The 19,644-nt window shown below is 41.8% G+C and overlaps 1 protein-coding gene across 1 annotated transcript; it reads left to right on the plus strand.

Annotated features, from left to right (window-relative positions):
- The first annotated feature begins 6,735 nt into the window (after positions 1–6,735).
- Positions 6,736–19,065, plus strand: smox (spermine oxidase). Its single transcript, XM_037472717.2, has 7 exons — positions 6,736–6,891; positions 10,269–10,503; positions 11,737–11,963; positions 14,886–15,059; positions 16,104–16,848; positions 17,801–17,961; positions 18,548–19,065. Exons 2-7 carry the CDS (start codon positions 10,296–10,298, stop codon positions 18,698–18,700), a joined length of 1,668 nt encoding a protein of 555 aa, XP_037328614.2. The 5' UTR covers positions 6,736–6,891; positions 10,269–10,295; the 3' UTR covers positions 18,701–19,065.
- Positions 19,066–19,644: the final 579 nt, after the last annotated feature.

Genomic DNA, 19,644 nt, shown 5'->3' on the forward strand with positions numbered 1-19,644 from the left:
TCCACTGTCACATAACTCGCCCGGTTCTCCCAGGGACAGACACACATAGCGGTGACGAGGCGTCGTATCCTGTGACAAATACAGGCGAGCTGGTGTGTCTACTGACCCCTCATGGAGTAAAGTATGGAGAAGTGCTGCAGCCAGCCATATATTTCTGTATTATAACGATTGTTTGCAAAACAATGAACAAAATAACTAATCATGTATTCTTTAAATAGTACTGCTATTTTTTTACATGTTGTCATGGTAACTTTATTTGTAAAGGAGACTGAATTCTTTTACATTGTTCATTCTGTACACATGACATCCATTGCAGTCTTTCCATCCTGGGAGAGGGATCCCTCCTCTGACTCTGTTCTCCCTGAGGTTTTTTTCGGGACAGAGGATGTTGCATCTGTACGGACTGTAAAGCTCTCTGAGGCAAATTTGTAATTTGCGATTTTGGTATGGACAAAAAATAAATAATTGAATCAAAAGTCGATTCTTTTAGAAATATTTGTCATTTCTTGTCAGTTATAATAATATTAGTTTTTGTAAGATCCCCTGACAATTATTTGCACCTAGGCCTCAGGAATCAAATGACTGTGTTTTAAAAGTGATCAGATTGTTTTGGTTCCCTGTCTTCCATGTTGTTTTTGGTTGCAAAAGGTAAATGTTTTCAGCACAAAAACTTGTGCAAAACCTTCTCAACCCCAAACAGCAAAGACAGACATAAATGGTGACTGGTGACCAGTCACCATTTAGCAAATAAAGAGCCACATATAACCATAACATTGCAAACGGAGCAACATTGCACAACGACAAATGAATGGTCATGTTGATCTGGGTCTCCTGGATGAGTAAATCTGCAACTCTCTTAATACTGCCGTAGAATAGATAACTACATTTGATCAGTGTGTCATTGTTAACAAACAATGATTGAAAGAAGTACCCTTAGTTACAGGTCATAGAATGATTTAATTTAGGCGTGGTCTTTATTCCCGTTCCTGGACTTCTAAAATAACCTCCAAAGGTCAGGTCAGGGGTTATCACTCCCATTCATGTCCTCACTGCAGGACCACCGGATGAGACACAAGGCCCTGGACAATAATGTAACTATCATGCGTCATTTTTTTGTTCTTCAGGCCAAAGATAAGGCAGGAAGCTATTTTTATTTTCCTGCCTCTCCCTTTTCATGTCTATCTTTGTCTGCTTCTAATCTCTTAAGAACTCAACATTCACTTCATTGCCTATTTGTCTTTTGCTGAGAAGTGAGAGGAGACGTTCCTCAGTGAATTGAAGAAATCAAGATTTTCCAACAAGTGTGGGGGAGTAAAGTAGACTTAAATCAGTGAAAGTCACTTCAAGTTTTCAATATCAACAAAATAATAAATATCATATTCATGCATGTGGTAAACTGCTTATACTACATTCTTTACCGTAAAAATATTGACTTTTGTCATCCCGGTCATGTTGCCAGGCAACCAGTGGTAACTCCAGTCATTGCAACTGCAGCGGTAATTCACAGAATGCACATAATCCTGTCACATTATTTCATAACACATAACATGTCGCAGCCACACTCTTTATTTTGTAGGGAATAAACATGTTTCATGAAACTTCTCCTTTAAAACATATTCCTTTGAATCTTGCCTTAATCTCCTGTACTCTCCTCTTTTCGGCTCAGCTGTTGGTAATTAGCTCCTCACAGGCCATTCCAATAAGAGCTGAATAACTTGTGGTAGATACAGTATACTCTATATGTATTATTCTATGTATAACAATTACTGTTTATTTAGGAAAAGAAAGTTTGACGAGGAGACAGTAACCATCTCCGTTCTCATCCACATGGAGAATTTGAACAATAACATTTTGTCATTGAGTTGATTTAGTTGTGAAAATACCAAGTGGGATAAAAACATTTGGAAAGATGTAACAGGAAGTTCAAAAAGTCACCAATTTAGTTTACAGTGAAACCTTTTAAAGCCTAAATAAACAATACAAGAACAAACTGTAATAATGAAAAATACAAAAAAAAGAGATATAAAAAGGAGTGAGGAAATCTTCTACATAAATCGTTATGCACGTTCTTACCCTAATCCAGCCTAGAGATAAGCTTCTTTGTCCTTTGAACCATTCTGTGTGTAAGGCAGCTTACTATTTAACATGTGTGGTTGACAGAAACTTGAGGAGGAGCAGGAGGAGGAGGAGGAGGAGGAGGAGGGGGGGGCCTTCACACTCAGTGAGGGAGCAAGGATTTGGACGGAAACTCTTTGGGACAAGGCTCCTTGTTACACTACAACAACAGAAAACTCAGACCTCTGGCCAAGACCTGTTACGCAACCGGTGTTGTCATAGTGTACACAAGAAGAGGTTAAACCGAGTGAGGGGAAAAAGAGAAGAAAAAGTTGTAAATGGAAATTGCATGTTGCTCTATTTAACATTTTTAAATTCAATACTTGTGTTTGTCTCATCTTTTTTTTAAATCTTGTTTTCGCATTTTATTTTTTAAGTTTGAAGTCAATTGGCCGTAGAGATGAAGCCAAATCTGGCCAAAAGTTTCACACACACATCTCTGTGTGAAACTGAACTTCTTTTCCTTTCCCCCCACCAACGGCGGCCCGGGGAAGAAGTTCAGTCTTGTCAAGGTTCATTTTCAGGTGCAGTACAGAAAAGGCGGGATTAGTTGGGTGTCATCAGCATAGTTATGGTAGGATGACAGAGCAGAGATAGTTGGTGTACCCAGGACAGAGCCTTGGGGAACCCCAGCAGTGACATGAGCGATAGCTTAAAGCTGAAACCCATTCTCAACCACGTTGCCTTCAGGAAACGTAGGCCCCGCGGGAACTATGAATCAGCACTTTCTTTATTTATTACCGGGATAAAACAGGTCCTTTCACACAGGGATGTGTGTGAAGCTATGCACTTGGAGAATGTTTAATTTCACACAATCCCTGTTATTTTTCTGGGAATTTGTAGAATTTAGGGCACCTGAGAGTAGGGATTGAAAGCAATCTTCCCAGCGTAATTTAATTCACTCAGCAGAGGAGAGCCCCTTGAACTTCAGTAGAAAGACATTCACAAATGAAATAGAATGAAAATAAATTTGAATAATCTAAATGTTTTAGATCCTTCCTCTTTTGGTTTCTGCGTGGCACTGGTTTCGTTGTTAGTCCTCATTGTGCAAGTTAAAATCAGCCAGAGACTGCATCCACTCATGGAGTTAATGAATAAGTTTACTTTAATGTTCTGCAATGAACTAGAGTCCCTGAAGCTTCGTAGTTGATGTCCAACTCACAGAGGACATTAAACAAAAATCCTGCACTCCGATTGGTCCTTTGCACCCACTTCACTCCTTCATGGTGGTGGAGGTAATGAGTCACTCGGTAGCATTCATGCAGGATGCCTGTTGCCGGGGGAATGGTAGAAGATCACGAAAGGCAGTGGTGGTAACCAGCTGACTGACCCCTCTTCACCGAGTTCCGGTGCATGCTCCAACTGACCCATCAATGAAAAGCCACTTTCTTTCCCCTTTTCTGGTGCATGGCTGTGCAGGAGGGCGAAAGGGAGGTGGGAAAACGATGGACAATACCGTAACCCAACACTGCCCAGACTCACAATGTGAGGTCTCTGTGGCCCGCTGGACCAACAAACAGAGAGGCCTTTCTGCTGCTCCAATCCCACGCCAGCATTCCTCTGAGCTTTAATTATGCAGAAAACACATGTACATTCACGTGCTAATCACGTCAATTCTGCCGCGACAGCCTGCAAAGTAATGGAGATCGCAAGGGAGCAGAGATGAAAGTGTGCCGATGCATAGAAGGGACATTACTGTGATTTTTTTAAATCAATGCTGTAGGGACCCACATCCTTTCCTGCTGGGCACCTACTATTTTTGTTCAATGAGCACATTATGTCTCAAAATATAATCCTATCAATACAAATATACGATTGATATTTAAGACACTAATGTATAGAATTTCCAACTTACGGTTTTTATCAAATCACTTTTGGGGCAATATGTTTATATCTTTCAATACTCTGAAACTGTCCATTTTCTCATTTTATTTCAACCCGTTTTTTAACTTGTTAATTCACTTGTTCGTAAAGCCTTTTTTTCGTCGTTGTACCACCCAAATACATTAGCTTTGACTTAACAGCCTTAAGAATAACTCACAAATTAAGATAGGATACAATCCACAAACATGAGTGTGGAAATCTAATAGGATATATGTCATTGATACATGTACCCAAGTGGCTTTATTTATCTGTTTTCCACAGTTAGTTACCTCAATTAAGCTCTTTGCACAAGATTGAATAGTTTAAGTACTATGTGTGTCCTTAGTCTATGAGGATAAACCTACAGATAGGGCATTATTGTCTATTAGGGCCTGTTGGAACTGTGGTGTTCAGTGTCTCGCTCAAAGACACTCTGACATGCAAACAGTTGGAGGCGGTGATTAAACGAGATCTGTAGGGAGGCACTGCAGTCTGTAACAGCAGAGATTAGAGAACTGGATAATGTTGTCCAAAGCACAACAATAACATGTGGGGATAGTAGTAAGTGTGTCAACAACCTCATTGCAAAGAGTGAGATCTGTGCCAAAATCCCAAGCCATTTAAGCAATAAACATCCTTCTCCTATTAAAGAATGAACATTTAGAAGCATTAGAACCAGTTAGTGTGTTTCTATTAAATGGTAAATAGATTTATACAGCGCTTTTCTAGTCTTGTGACTACTCAAAGCGCTTTAACACTACATGACATCATTCACCCATTCACACCTATTCATACACTGATGAAAGGACCTACCATACACAGTGGCACCTGCCCATCCCATCCCGGTATCTAACATCTACAGGAGCAATGCTGGGCTTAAGTGTCTTGCCCAAGGACACATTGACATGCGGATTAGTCGGGCCTGGGATCAAAGTCTGGACAAAACATTTTTTCTAAAGAATGATTTAATTGGTTCCAACCGTTTTGTCTGTCACTTGACAGATATGTATGACATATTCTATCCAGCAGAAAAGTACAGAAGATTTTCAAAGCTCCTTGAAACCTGAGTGGTAGATTTTGTAATGTTAAAAAATGTGGCGCTTTAAATGATTTGAGTCCAAATATGTTTCCCTTTGCCCTAAATCGTTATAGTTTGTGTAAATTGTATGTCATAGGAGGCGCAGTAAATTATGATTTAGAGACTTCTCCAAACAGCCATGAACACATTCAAATTATATTTTAAATTACCAACTCCTCATTGTCGTCAATGGCTTTTACTGGTCATAGCGGCCAAAACTTTCATTTACAACAGCAGTAACAATACCAAATCTCAAAATACATTTGTATAATATAATGCTTTATTTTCAAATTGCAACATAATTATTTATGTCAAGAATTTATTTTCCCGCGTTTTGTTTATTATTCAAACAATTGTTTGCTAGGCTTCCGTCTTGTAACACAGCATTGAACAGGATGGGAGGCGACCTGCAAGATGAACCGGCAATTATACGGACAAGCGCTTATGACATCCGAGAGGTGAGTGCACCACTGAACCATCTTCCTGTTGATTTATGGGTTTGGACCTCTAGACAAAACAGCCGGAGGTGGGCTTTTGGAGAAGCTAAAGGGTCAACCCACCAAAGCAAACAGAGCTTGCTTCCTGAGGGATTTCCTGCTCCACAACATGAAACAAATCCTCCTCATGCAGCATCATCAATTTTAAATACTGGGTCATGTCAATGAGAAAACATCAAACACTTTTTTATTCCAACACCCATCTCAACAATCCTGATCATAATGCTGGCTGATTGACATTATCTTTATTCTTTTTCATCTTCATATGATTTGGCTATTTAATTAGTTATGCATTATAGGATTGACATGTGGTAGATTTGCCTTTAAATTACAGTTTACTGCACTGACTTCAGAAAATGGTAAAGACCATGCATGAACTTTTTAACATCTTAAGCATACAGTTTTTAGCCATGTGTTGTTTCAGGCCTTTTTATGAGCCGTTTATAAATGGATTGTTTTAACCTCAGAAATGTATTATCTTATAATCACTAAGGTAAAGTATGTTTACTTAAGTTACTTTACAGCGCAAAACATTTCGGAGGGAAATATTGTACATTTTATCCTACTGCTTGTATTTGGCATGCAGCTTTCATTACTCATTGCCACATCGTCACAATTTTAGGCCCAAATTATGATCATCCTATAATATATCATGTCTATCTATAGATTGAACATACAATTGCCATGCATAATCCTCAATTTGCAACATTAATATTTTATTCTCATCAGTAATAAAAATAATACAATTTGACCCTCTGAAATGGGCAATTTTTCTGCCTTATTTGTTATAGCTGAAAAACACATTGCTCCAAAACCGTCTGTACTCTCATTTATAAAACAAGTCGAAATGCAGGAATTTTTAAAATTGCATTAAACGCTAGTTTTATTTACACTTGAGCATAATGGAAATTGTGTTTCATATTGCAGGCTTTTGCCACATGACGTCTCATTTTGCACACGAGCCTGATAAAGAAAAACGCAAATAAACAAAACGGGCTTCCCTACTGACACAACTGTTATCATCATCATCATCATCATCTTCAGCGATGTTTTTTTTTTAAATCTAAGCCCGAGCCTTCGTTTCTTACTCGTCTGTGTCCTTGCGTGTGTGCGCGCGCGTGAGTGCGCGCGGCAGCAGGCTGCGGGTGGAGGGGCAGGCCCGTGTCTGTGTCGTCATCGCTGCTCATATTTATTTAACGAGAAGGCAGCGGCCAACGGGGCGAAACTGGCTGCTTCTGGTTTCCAGGCATAAATACAAAGCGGAGCCGGTCTCAGGGACAACGGGCACGAAAAGGGACGCGGAGCACTCCGAGGGTTTAAAGCTGAAGACCACGAGAGGTAAGAGACCAGCTGCTCCACGACTAACAAGACACACACACACACACACACACACACACACACACAAATGAGTCTGGACAAAGATGAGAGTGTGGGTAAACGTAGGCTACATGTCACCGGGGGTACCGGGAGTACCGGGAGGGGGGGGGGGGCTTATTTACCGGAACGGTAATGAGCGCGGAGTTGTGAGCGCGCACGTACGTTGTGTTAAATGTCACCAGGCTGACCGTTTTGTGTTGAGACAACAGAAGACACGGCGACACAAACACACGCAACCTTGTTCAAACAAAGTGACCACAGGCCACATGAATTATTCGCTACACTGATGTGCTGCATGACTCACTGCTCGCAATAACGTGCATTCGTGTGTTTTGCTCTACTTCACGCCGTGTTTAAGGCTCCATTTGGTGCACATCACACGGAGACTTTTCCCAGGGACGAAAACTGGGAGAAACTCTCTGAACTCGGTCGCTTTGTTTCTAACTGCTGCCACTTTGGCATCACAGCTGATACGTGGCAGCTCCGGCCAGGCAGCTACGGGTGACACCAAACTCTGCCGTTCTCACGCAACATCTGTTTGTCCGTTACAACGTGTTATTGTTCCTATTGTATTGCACTTTGGAACCAGTTTTAAATGAGCCAAATGTTATAAAGGGATTTTAAATTCAAACTAATGGTCAACAGTGTTCTAATTTGTTATATGGCAGCGTTAATACTAATACTAGATCAAGAAAGCTCAGGTTAGGTCAAAAGGAATGCGTGTTCCTTGCTCACTGTATATAAAGCCTTCACTTATAAAATGTCAATCAGTGAATAGGAATGCGCACATAAGTGAGTGGTCAAACCATACAAGCAGATTTTGTCCCCATTCACCCTTATCAATGACTCCCAGATTTATATTCGTTATAAATGCTGTATTAATTCCCAATAGCGCAGTTATTTACAATGTAGTACTATTCATACCATGGGGCCCACATCTTTTTTTCGTTTAAAATGTATTTATTAAATGGACAGAAGAACACTAAAATTGTTTGTTCAATTATGCCATCATCTCTCTTTTTGGAGATAATGTTTCTTTTATCATTGCGTGACATGGGGAACATACAAAGGGTGCACAGTAGCGCAGCAGTGGAGCGTGTGTGTGTGTGTGTGTGTGTGTGTGTGTGTGTGTGTGTGGTGCCATTAATACGTCATCCCAGCTTTGGAAAACCAGAACTGTGAGAGAAATATGAAACGTTAAGTGTATTTATGTAGAGACGGTCAAATGCTTGTTAAGCTGCTAATACTGATATATGACTGACAAAAGAAAATGCAGATGTGTGACACAGCTAGAGAGAGCAATGCACACAATTGCATGAAGAGAGGGGAGCAGTGGAGGTGGAAGATGGGAGTCATTATTTCAAGATACTCAAGGCTGCCGCTGCTCTTGAAAAGGCCACCAGCAGATGCGCTGTGGTACATTGCCATTTCTAGGTCAGCAGTAGCCCCCCCCTCCTTTTTCACTCCATCCCACCGCGAGCCACCTATCTACTCGGGGCCGGCCCACACATTAATCTCCAGTCGGGTGTAAAGTATTGAGGCGGCATGTGGCGAGAGTTTAAACCAGCCGTGGAATAATTAAGAGCAACGAGGGATGGATGTGCAATCTGTTACAGTGTAATGGGATGATTGTCAATTAATTAGACCTGTAATTCATTTAGAAACGTGGGTACTTATTTATTCTTAGAATAACGGAGGTTGTTTTTTTTTTTACTGAAATGGGCTTTATTTTATGGGTCGAGCGAAGCATCAACAGATTAAGAGTGAATACTAAATCTTTAAGCTGTAATATGGAGTTGTTGATGCAAATGTGGCAAAGCTTCAATGATGTCTTTCAGTATGACAGTCAGTCCTGAAGGGTTAAAGGCTAATCCTTAAAAACATCCATGAGGAAAAATGAGTCAAAAAATGGAAACATCTGTATGAAACATAAAACAACTGCCCTCTGACTTTGATAAAATTGATTAACAAATTGTTTGTGGACTACATAATTAGGTAAAAAAAAAATATATAAAATATAAATTTCATTGAATAACCAGTCAACCAAGACTCTGGTGGACTGTAAAACACAAAGTTATTGAGCTTCACAGAAATCCGTGTTTGTGTCGTCTTCAGTTTGACCTCACAATCTGCTTCTTACGACACGCCGCCCCCCCCCCCCCCCCCCCCTCTCAGCCCTGGCTTGTGGTTTTCTCTTTTTCTCCCTTTGTCAGCTCTTTTGGCTCCTCTTTCACAGTTGCCAAGATGGACAACATGCTTACAACACATTTTCAGTTAAATCAAGGTATCTGGGTCGGTACACACACACACAAAGGAAGATAGAAGACTCATCTGTCACACAAACATACGTTGAATGGAACAGTGGATTCTCTCCGCAGTGTGATCTCAACCTGTCAGTGTTGCTGTGGTAACAAAGCGAGGGCATTGCAAATGTATGTAAATGTGTGTGTGTATTGACTGGAAAAAAAGTGACCCATTTCGTATCAAACGCGCGACAGCTACAACGACGTACACCCGACATGACGGCCCGCTACTTCTTAATGTTTCTGGAAACAGTGTATTTGGCTGGGACTCGCACTGTGTTACTCTCACACACAGCTGTCCATACATTCACTCCAAACAACCTTGTGGGCTGGAAAAACAAGGTCGCTTGTGTCCTCACTCTGAATGTTTTCATCCTTGAGCAATTTCAGTAGAATTTGAGACACTAGGGTTGTTTCTCCATGTAAAAGGGACATTTTATTTAGCCTTATGCTCTTTTTTTTTACAGCAGGTAGACAGAATATTGTACACATTTTACAGAAAAATTCATTAAAACACACTACTTTTGTTAGCCACAAAGACAGGGCTCTATGATCTCAAGATCATTCAAAGATCAGTTCAGCTAAATGATGATAGTATCAGTAATGCAAAGTCTTTCTGCCTCCACCCTACTATCATTGAGGTAAGAGGAATTGAGTTTGTATTGCTATTAACAAATAGATATTGTTGGCACAAAACAATTGATTTAATGGACAAGGTGGATCTAACATCCTACTTGGTATAATTACATACACACAATTTGTGTGTATGTAGTAGTACATATGTACGTAGATTTTTTGTTTCAGTAATGAATGATCTTGACAAACTGCATCAAACCGAGCGAAGCAGTGATCAGTTGCTAAATATAACCACCAAGGTTATGACATGATGCGTGTATTGGAGGAGACATCCTGCAACACAGCATGTGCAAACCCCAAAAGACGCTTTGTTTCTTTGACACAATGATGAATCTGTGGTGCAACTAAATGTTACAATGATGCCATTTTTTAAACTGGCTCTCTTTCATTTGACCACAGACTCCATCGAAAAGGATCTTGGACGGCATGCAAAGTTGTGAAATTTCGTCAGACAGCACTGATGATCCTCTTAGTAGCGGCCTACGCACTCATCGGCAGCCTCGAATAGTAGTGATTGGTGCTGGCTTGGCCGGCCTTGCTGCGACTAAGATCCTCCTGAAAAACGGCTTCACAGATGTCACCGTCCTAGAGGCGTCAGACCACGTCGGCGGGAGAGTTCAGAGTGTTCAGCTCGGTGAGAGTCTCTGTCTAATTCTTGTTCACTTTGTATCTAAGGAAACTGTGCCCCATGCAGCTCATTCATTTAGTACCATGTACCTCAGGTTTTTATTTGTTATTTTAGTTCAGATGTCCCACAATTCATCAAGCAAATCCTGTTAAAAATAACCCATATATAACGGGATTACAATCCGAAGGAAAAGTTTTAAGTACCAGCTCGACATTTTGTATATTCTCATTTGCAGAGGGTTAGATGAGAGGATTTGAACCTTAGTGACCAAATAAAGCCAATGGATGGCTAGCCTAGCATAAAGACTGTAAGCATGATGAAATATTTTGTTACCTTTCCGATTAAGCCGGGCTACCTGTTTCCAGTCTTTAGGCTAAGGTGCATACACTGACAGTAATTTAGTGCACAAAGTCCATCAATCTGTGGAATTATAGTTGGAATGTACATATCACTGTAATGCCAAGAAGTGAACTGTCCAATAGCTTGCTTAGAAGAAAAACACATCTCTCCCAAGTAACAATTCTCTACTAGATCCCCACAAAAAAGAATTTGGGTTAGATGATATCACTGCATATAATTATTTCAAGTGTACTCTAATCAGCCAGCCATTTATCCATTGACTCTTTGTTCCCTTAAATAACCTGAAAGAATGCACTTATCGGATGCATGTCTAGTTGCAAAAGAAAAAAAGGGTGGTTTCAACTTCATCTGCTTGAGCGACGCTGGAACATTTTATCAACAAGTCAACTCAACCGCCGTGCTTACACAACAAGTTTCACAAGTCTTTCTACTGGAAAAAAGTAGGGAACAACATGTGCTCGCGGCACCAGATGATTGTATGCACATAAAAGGAATCAGACGCAAAGTAACATCCTGCACTCTTAAATATCAAGTCCAATTTGAGGCACACAGATAATTGCATCTGTTATGTATTAGCTTGGTTATGTACCGCAACTGTATGTTATTACAAAAGCATTCAGACATGAATGTCTTTCCCCATGGAGCGTTTTTTAACATATAAATGACTATAAACAACACAACGTGTGTGATGCCATCATCCTCAGGAAGAATATGTAATTAATGGTATTCCAGTGGGACAAAGCAACTGCCATACGTTAATTGAGTTTAACTCTTTCCTGATCTGTCCATTTATGTAAAACTCAGGTTGCGATTGTGGCGCGACAAAGTATATAGCGCAAAGAGATCTCATCCTTTTGTCTTTCCATTCTTTCTTTATAGGAAAAGCAACTTTGGAGCTTGGAGCCACCTGGATCCATGGAGCCAATGGCAACCCGGTGTACCACCTGGCAGAGGACAACGGGCTGCTGGAGCACACCACAGACGGGGAGAGGAGCGTGGGACGCATCAGCCTGTACACTAAAAACGGCGTGGCTCACTACCAGACCAACGTCGGGAAGAGGATCCCCAAAGACCTGGTGGAAGAGTTCAGTGACCAGTACAACGAAGTAAGAGGAAGCATGTGCACAGAGGCACGAATGAACCAGAGAATTCACTTATAAATGCACAAACGAATTCATGCATGCATGCATGGACAATAGCACAGGCAATCTCACTGTTCAGCCTGCTTGACATCAAAATACGTTTATGTAAGCCCCTATAAATACTTACTAATTACACTGAATATGAGGAAATGTTTAGCCAGAAAAACACAGATGCATATGATTAAAAAGACAATATGTAAAATACATAGTAGAGATTTCAATGGTTCATAAGAAACGTACGTCACGTGGCTAGCAGCAGCTGCTACCAAGGCTGTGAAATAAAAGTATAATATATATAAATCACAGTAAATGAACAGAATAACAATCAATATTTATTTTTCCAAGATAATTAGGCTGTCAATTTAACAATGTTAAAGGGAAATAAAAGCCACTGTTAACATCCTTCATTAACAGAAATATCTTCAGCCATCTTGAGGTTAAACAGTAAAACATCTACCTAGGCATGCTGAACAAAAAGTGGCCATTTGTGTTGGTCCAGTTCTCTGCTACTCTTACAGAACCATTATGGTACCTTAAGTAGGTCGCCTCTGGAGGAGCTGTTTGGGGGATTTTATCTTCATGAACCCGCGGTGGATCTTTTTTTCCTTTAGGACCTCAGGTGCAAAAATGAGCCACTCACTCTTTAACACTATTATGAATCTTCTTAATTGAAGGTCACACCTCAAACCCTAACACCTTTACAGACACATCAGCAGCATCTTTACGACAGTAGATACATATTTATGCCTCGTCTACATTTTACAGCCTTGCATATTCACCTTATCCACCTTCCTCTTTCTGAGTTTTTTTTGTTCTTAGAGTTAAAAAACTTGCTACTTTTGGATATACAGTATGCATAAACTCAACTTGACAAGGCATCAAGTCTCAGAGCCTTTCAGGATGCGTTTTCAATGGCTAGTGTAATGAAAAGAGACACAAACGAGACCATGGCTTCAGGTTCACCTCGGTTTTGTAACTCTTTGTGACGTCCCTTCAGCCCGACTGACATGCGTCAGAGTGATGAGGACCAGGGTTATGGTCAACATCACACATAGAAGAGTGAACCATCTCCTGACCTGATCACTCTGCCTGCTTGATAACTACAATTATTTTATTTTCTACTATAGATATATTTTATATTACTATATTCCCAGAGGTAAATCAAAATGTCATAGCAGCAACAATTTAGAACAAACACAGATTTAAATATATGTTACATATTAAGTCGGTCAAATGAACAATAAGTAATTCAACTGATTAGGACCCGGCAGGAACGATTTCCATCTCCTTTACACAACAGGGTTGAATTACTAATCCGTTGAAGTATTTGATTAATCCTTTGGTCTACAAAACATCAGATAACAGAATGTACCAGAAATTATGAGGGGCCGTTTAGGACTTAACTACTGAGACACTCTCACACACACTACTGAGACACTCTCACACACACTACTGAGACACTCTCACACACACTATTGAGACACTCTCATACACACTATTGAGACACTCTCACACACACTACTGAGACACTCTCATACACACTATTGAGACACTCAGACAGCATCTCACTATACAACATGAGAGCATCTCACGATACAATGTGAGAGAATCTCAGTATACAGTGTGAGAGCATCTCAGTATACAGTGTGAGAGAATCTCAGTATACAGTGTGAGAGAATCTCAGTACAGGCTGCTGTCTGCGGCGTGAGATGAGGCTGACCGCCCGGTGCTGGGGGCATCAGATGGTCCCGTTAACTACGCCTCACGTCTCCGACATCCTCCATGGAATTTTTTACGATGGCTGAATGCTAACAAACCGACCGCAGAAATGTTGCTTAAACACCTAATTTCTCGCCTGAAAACGTCCTAGAATGACATTCCGTCCCTTGAATATGGTAGTATTTATAAACTTGGACGGGCAAGCTCGGACTTCAAGGCATATGAAGGAAGGGCGTATGATTGGCGCATTGCGCTGTTCAAAATCAGCGCTCTTTGCTTCCGCCTTCCGGTGTAACTGAGATGCCTTCCGGTGTAACTGAGATTCTCTCACACTGTATACTGAGATGCTCTCACACTGTATACTGAGATGCTCTCACACTGTATACTGAGATGCTCTCACACTGTATACTGAGATGCTCTCACACTGTATACTGAGATTCTCTCACATTGTATAGTGAGATGCTCTCATGTTGTATAGTGAGATGCTGTCTGAGTGTCTCAATAGTGTGTATGAGAGTGTCTCAGTAGTGTGTGTGAGAGTGTCTCAATAGTGTGTATGAGAGTGTCTCAATAGTGTGTGTGAGAGTGTCTCAGTAGTGTGTGTGAGAGTGTCTCAATAGTGTGTGTGAGAGTGTCTCAGTAGTGTGTGTGAGAGTGTCTCAGTAGTGTGTGTGAGTGTGTCTCAGTAGTGTGTGTGAGTGTTGAGTGTCTCAGTAGAGTGTGTGAGAGTGTCTCAGTAGTGTGTGTGAGAGTGTCTCAGTAGTGTGTGTGAGAGTGTCTCAGTAGTTAAGTCCTAAACGGCCCCTCATAAAAAAATACCAGTCTGACTAACAACCCAAAAAAAAACGTTTACCAAACAATAAATTGAGCACTCACAGTACTTCTGAAGGATTTTTTTTTTATTTACCTAAAGGGAACAAGGACATTCACACTGTGAATGTTTGAATTTCACCAGGAAAGTCTCACTTTCCAGGAAATGGCAAATTATCCCCTGTGTGCAGCATCTCAGTGTGTCAGCGAGTCTCTTTTCCTACTTTCTTCTTTGTGTTTTTTCTCACACTGCTCCTGTAGCTGCTAGCATAACTTTAATTAATTAAATGTGCTGTGGGATTCCTTGCTTGACATGCTTTCTTGTTCTCTTCCTCCTAATTACTCTCCCTGCTCCAGGTGTACGAGCTGACTCAGGAGTTCTTCCAGAATGGGAAGCCCGTCTGCGCTGAGAGCCAGAACAGCGTCGGCATCTTCACGCGAGACGTGTTGCGCAAGAAGATTATGTTGGATGCCGATGATTCTGAGAGCACCAAGAAGCTCAAACTGTCCATGCTTCAACAATACCTCAAGGTGTGTGTGTGGTTTTTGCACGATATATTGCTGGCATACATTTGAGAAAATGAAACAAGCAAATGTTTATCTTTCTTTCTCTGACCATTTGGAGGGTCTGTAAGTGTTTTAACTATACTGTTTAGCATATATTCAGCTCGATTAGTACCTCAACAGGGGTGATAACAAAATAAATACCAGAAATAAGGTAATCAGCACAAACGTTGTCAATAGAAAATGTTAAGTAAAGCCGTCATCATGCAAAAGAAAAGTGGCATGTAGTTAAAATTTATTCATTTACTGTGGATCTGCTAATTTATTAATCATTCAATCATTTTGGCACTAAATGATGAAACTCACCCTCTGCATAGTGAAGAAAACTAAGTAATTGTGTGAAGCAGCCAAACACAATGTTTCCTTTCTCATTCAAGGTCTTATTTATCTTTTATAACAGATGTTATACAAACATCCAAGAACTAAACCTGCACCTCTCCAACGCTATTGTGTGCATGAAAACACCTTGAATTGAAATATTCACATGGGTGCTACGTCAGTGTTACACCTTTGAGTGCTCCTCCAGAAGCTTCTGCCCACACACAAAGACACAACAACCCGAGCACGTCGGGAACTGCAGCAGAGAAGAGGCAGATGTTTGCGTCTCACCGGACACCAGCTAACCGCTAGCACTATGAAAGGATCCATGTGTTTACTGAAGTGATTCAATTGTTGATGAATTCACTGAGAATGGAAATTTGTCACAAAAACAGCATGAAACCGACTTTAGACAGAATTATTAATAATTCAGCAGCTCGATGAAGGGTGCAGCTAACGATAGTTTCAAGAGGTTCATATTCAGATGGGAGGAGGATTTTTGTTCCATGACGTCCTGCTTGTTCACGCTCACTAGTCTTTCTTCCCCATTGGTGTTTTGTGCACACCTGCAAGTTGCATTGTTGCCAAACCATGGCGTAATTCTCTATCTAACGCCGTTTTCTACGATTGCCCGGTAGCACATCCGTATGATCTCGCTGCTCACTGCTCGCATTCTCTGTGTTGATATTTCAGGTGGAGAGTTGTGAAAGCAGCTCTCCCAGTATGGATGAGGTGTCTCTGAGTGAGTTTGGCGAGTGGACGGAGATCCCCGGTGCGCATTATGTCATTCCTGAAGGTTTCATGAAGGTCGTGGAGCTCCTGGCCCAGGACATCCCCTCTCGCACCGTCTGCCTTAGCAAACCGGTCCGCAGCCTCCACTGGAACTACTCGGCCAAGCATCAGGAGGTGATCCCCAACAGCAGCAACAGCCAGCGGGACAACAACCACAACGACAACAACCACGGCTGCAGACCTCGCGAGGACCCGGCGAGCCTCGGCCCCCCCATTTACGTGGAGTGCGAGGACGAGGAGTGGATCCCGGCCGACCACGTGATCGTCACAGCCTCTCTGGGCGTCCTGAAGCAGAACCACGAGGCCATGTTCTCCCCATCTCTGCCCAAGGACAAAGTGCTCGCCATCGAGAAGCTGGGCATCAGCACCACCGATAAGATATTCCTGGAGTTTGAAGAGCCCTTCTGGAGCCCCGAGTGCAACAGCATCCAGTTTGTGTGGGAGGATGAGGCTCAGCTCGAACAGCTGGCCTACCCCGAGGAGCTGTGGTACAAGAAGATCTGCAGCTTTGACGTCCTCTACCCGCCCGAGCGCTACGGCTACATGCTGAGCGGCTGGATCTGCGGGCAGGAGGCGCTGTACATGGAGCGCTGCGATGACGAAACAGTGGCCGAGACCTGCACTGAGCTGCTGAGGCGCTTCACAGGTCAGGACACGTGCACGCAAGGAAACAGAGCTGTGTATGGTGGGCCAATGTTAGACCAGATAAGCTTCTGTGGGAAGGCCTTCTGTAATGTAATCCTCATTTCACCGCTACATTATTCAAATATCCATTAGGAAAGAAAAGACAGCTTTTATGAAAGAAAAGCCTGTGGATTTCTATGTCAAAAAAAGGACGAGATCAACATGTGCTTTCAAACCGTCTTCCAGTTACTCTATCGCTAACAATCAATAGTGTACAGCTAACACAAAAGCCGGGGGGGAGGCTGACACTGAGCTCGGTGACTCAAAGGTTGGGTGTTTGCGTTTCCGGCTCAAAGGACATGACACTATCTGTGATGTCAGTAGCTTTCTTTATGACATAGGACGGTCAGAGAATACAGCTGGATGACTCACGTGCGGTGAGTCACTACGAACCAGTTGTTACAACTGCATGAGCAACACTGAGCTGAAGGGTTGATCGGGAAGTCTTTGCTCTCACTCAGTGTGTCGTTTGTCTTGTGACACAAATGTCACTGAACGTCACTGAACTTCCCTAATGTCGCGCCACAAGTTCCCTAAAAACGCAGCAGTGGAAAAGGTTGCAGCCCGCCAATGTACAGGTTTCTCAACACGAACGCAGGTTTACTCATTGTTTCCGAGTAGATTTGTAATAATGTTAATACTGTACGAACGAGTACGACTATTCCTCAGAACAGTGATTTCCTCAGAAATGGGTCACAGTGTGAAGTTGAAGGCAGTGACTGTGACTTCATGAAAAGAAGACGGTAAATCAACATGCACACATTCCTCGCTTAGGAATTCACGAGTTGATCAGTTGGCAGATTAAACATCCCACTGAGAGGCCTGGACTCACTGCCGCCACATTCTTAATCTGAAATGCTTTGGCTCTGTGATTCACCGGAATTCACAAAGTTCTTCCGTCCGTCTGTCCACAGGGAACCCTGACATTCCTAAGCCCTGGCGTGTCCTGCGCTCCTCCTGGGGCAGTAACCCCTTCATTCGAGGCTCCTACTCCTTCACCAGGGTGGGATCCAGCGGTGAGGACTGTGAAAGGCTGGCCACGCCGCTGCCTTATGCCAACAGCACCAAGGCTCCGGTAAGGCAAGAAGACAACCTCATGATGAAGTGTGCGTTAGACTGTCAGAAAGTGGCCGGACTCAATGCATGGATGTTGTTGGTTTGTAGTGTCGGTCTCTTTTAAAAATACTTTTACAAGTTGGCTGCATCAAAAGAACATTGCATTCTTACCACCCTTAATAAAGCAGTATTTTAAACTGGTGAACATATGGTCAATGTCATCAGTACCGTGCAGCACATGCAGAAAGTGCAGCTGGTATCAGGGGGGATGTGAAGGCGGTTTCCTGGCCAGCAGTCCAGGCCATGAAACCTGAGGGGTTCTGGGTTAGGGGGGGGGGGGGGGAAGGGGCCGGGGGCGCTGTGTGCTCACTTGACACTGTTGTAGGAATGTTAAAGGAACGGTATGAGCCCTCTGCTGAAGCCGTTTAACCCTGTCAAACTGTAAGGCCTTAAGGAGAGTTACTGAGGCCTCCTACTAGAGTGCAAGTGATGAAAATAGAAAATAGTGCTGGGAAAGAGGCCAAAAGAAATTTAACGGCTCTTGTTCTGAATCTGCTTCTCTCCTCTCAAATATTTGATGTCTTTCTCCCCTCCTCCTTCCTCAGCCTCTACAGGTCCTGTTTGCTGGAGAGGCCACCCACAGAAAATACTATTCCACCACACATGGTGCTTTGCTGTCGGGACAGAGGGAGGCCACTCGCCTAATAGAGATGTACCAGGACTTGCACAGAGCTGAAACCACAAAAAATGTAAAATAAAACACACCTCTGACTAGTGAAAAACATGACTTTTGAGTTCTACTTATCTTCACGATTAAGTTACACTTACAAACATAGCTTTGGCATTATTTCATTAATGAGTATTTTTTCTATTGTACTGTAGATTCTAATCATGCTACATTTTTATTTGACATGTGCTGTTCAAAAGGTTGCCAATGGTGCGGTCATTTCATGACTTTATTTTGTCAGTAAATTGTTTTTAATCATCAATTTCATGTTCATAATAACAGCATCCTTAATTTAACTCTGTTTTTTTAAGTGCCTTCTATACGTAATGTTATTTTAAAAATGATAAATTAAAAATGATAATGTTTTAACAAAATAAAAGTTCATCATCTAACAAGCCCAGTTGAGTCTTCTTAATTCATTAAGATATTAAACACACTAAGGGTCCACCTGAATATTTTCCAGGAAAGTACAACCACAGGAAAGAGCTTTTAAACTTCACGACTATGAGAACAAGGCAGAGTGACAGAGCGAGTGCACATGGAAAGAAAAGGCTGCAAAGCCAGAATTCTGTGCCAATGTGACAGCTGGCGTAATTCAACCAGTCCTCCTCAGTTTAAAATGAAATTATTTGAAATTTAACCGAGATCCACTCCAGTTAGCTCATGAAAACCATCAGCGGTGGAAGAAGCATTCAGATTCCTTACTCCATTACAAATAAAAGTCCTTTATGGTGTTGAATTAATGTCAGTATAATGACAGATTCCTTACTTGTTTTTAAGACATTTAGAACTCAGTAATAGGCTAAATGTTGCACTTTGCAAAATTACCTCAAACAATCAGATGATGTAGTAAAAAGTACAATATTTCATCCAACATGTTTCCAAGGGGCGGACAACTAACCCAAAATGCCGAAAATACTGAAAACAGTTTTGACTAATGACCAATTAGATTCAAAACCAAATAAGGGCCAAGAA

The sequence above is a fragment of the Pungitius pungitius genome, chromosome 9 (genome assembly GCF_949316345.1).
Source record: "Pungitius pungitius chromosome 9, fPunPun2.1, whole genome shotgun sequence".
In the NCBI taxonomy this organism is placed as follows: Eukaryota; Metazoa; Chordata; class Actinopteri; order Perciformes; family Gasterosteidae; genus Pungitius; species Pungitius pungitius.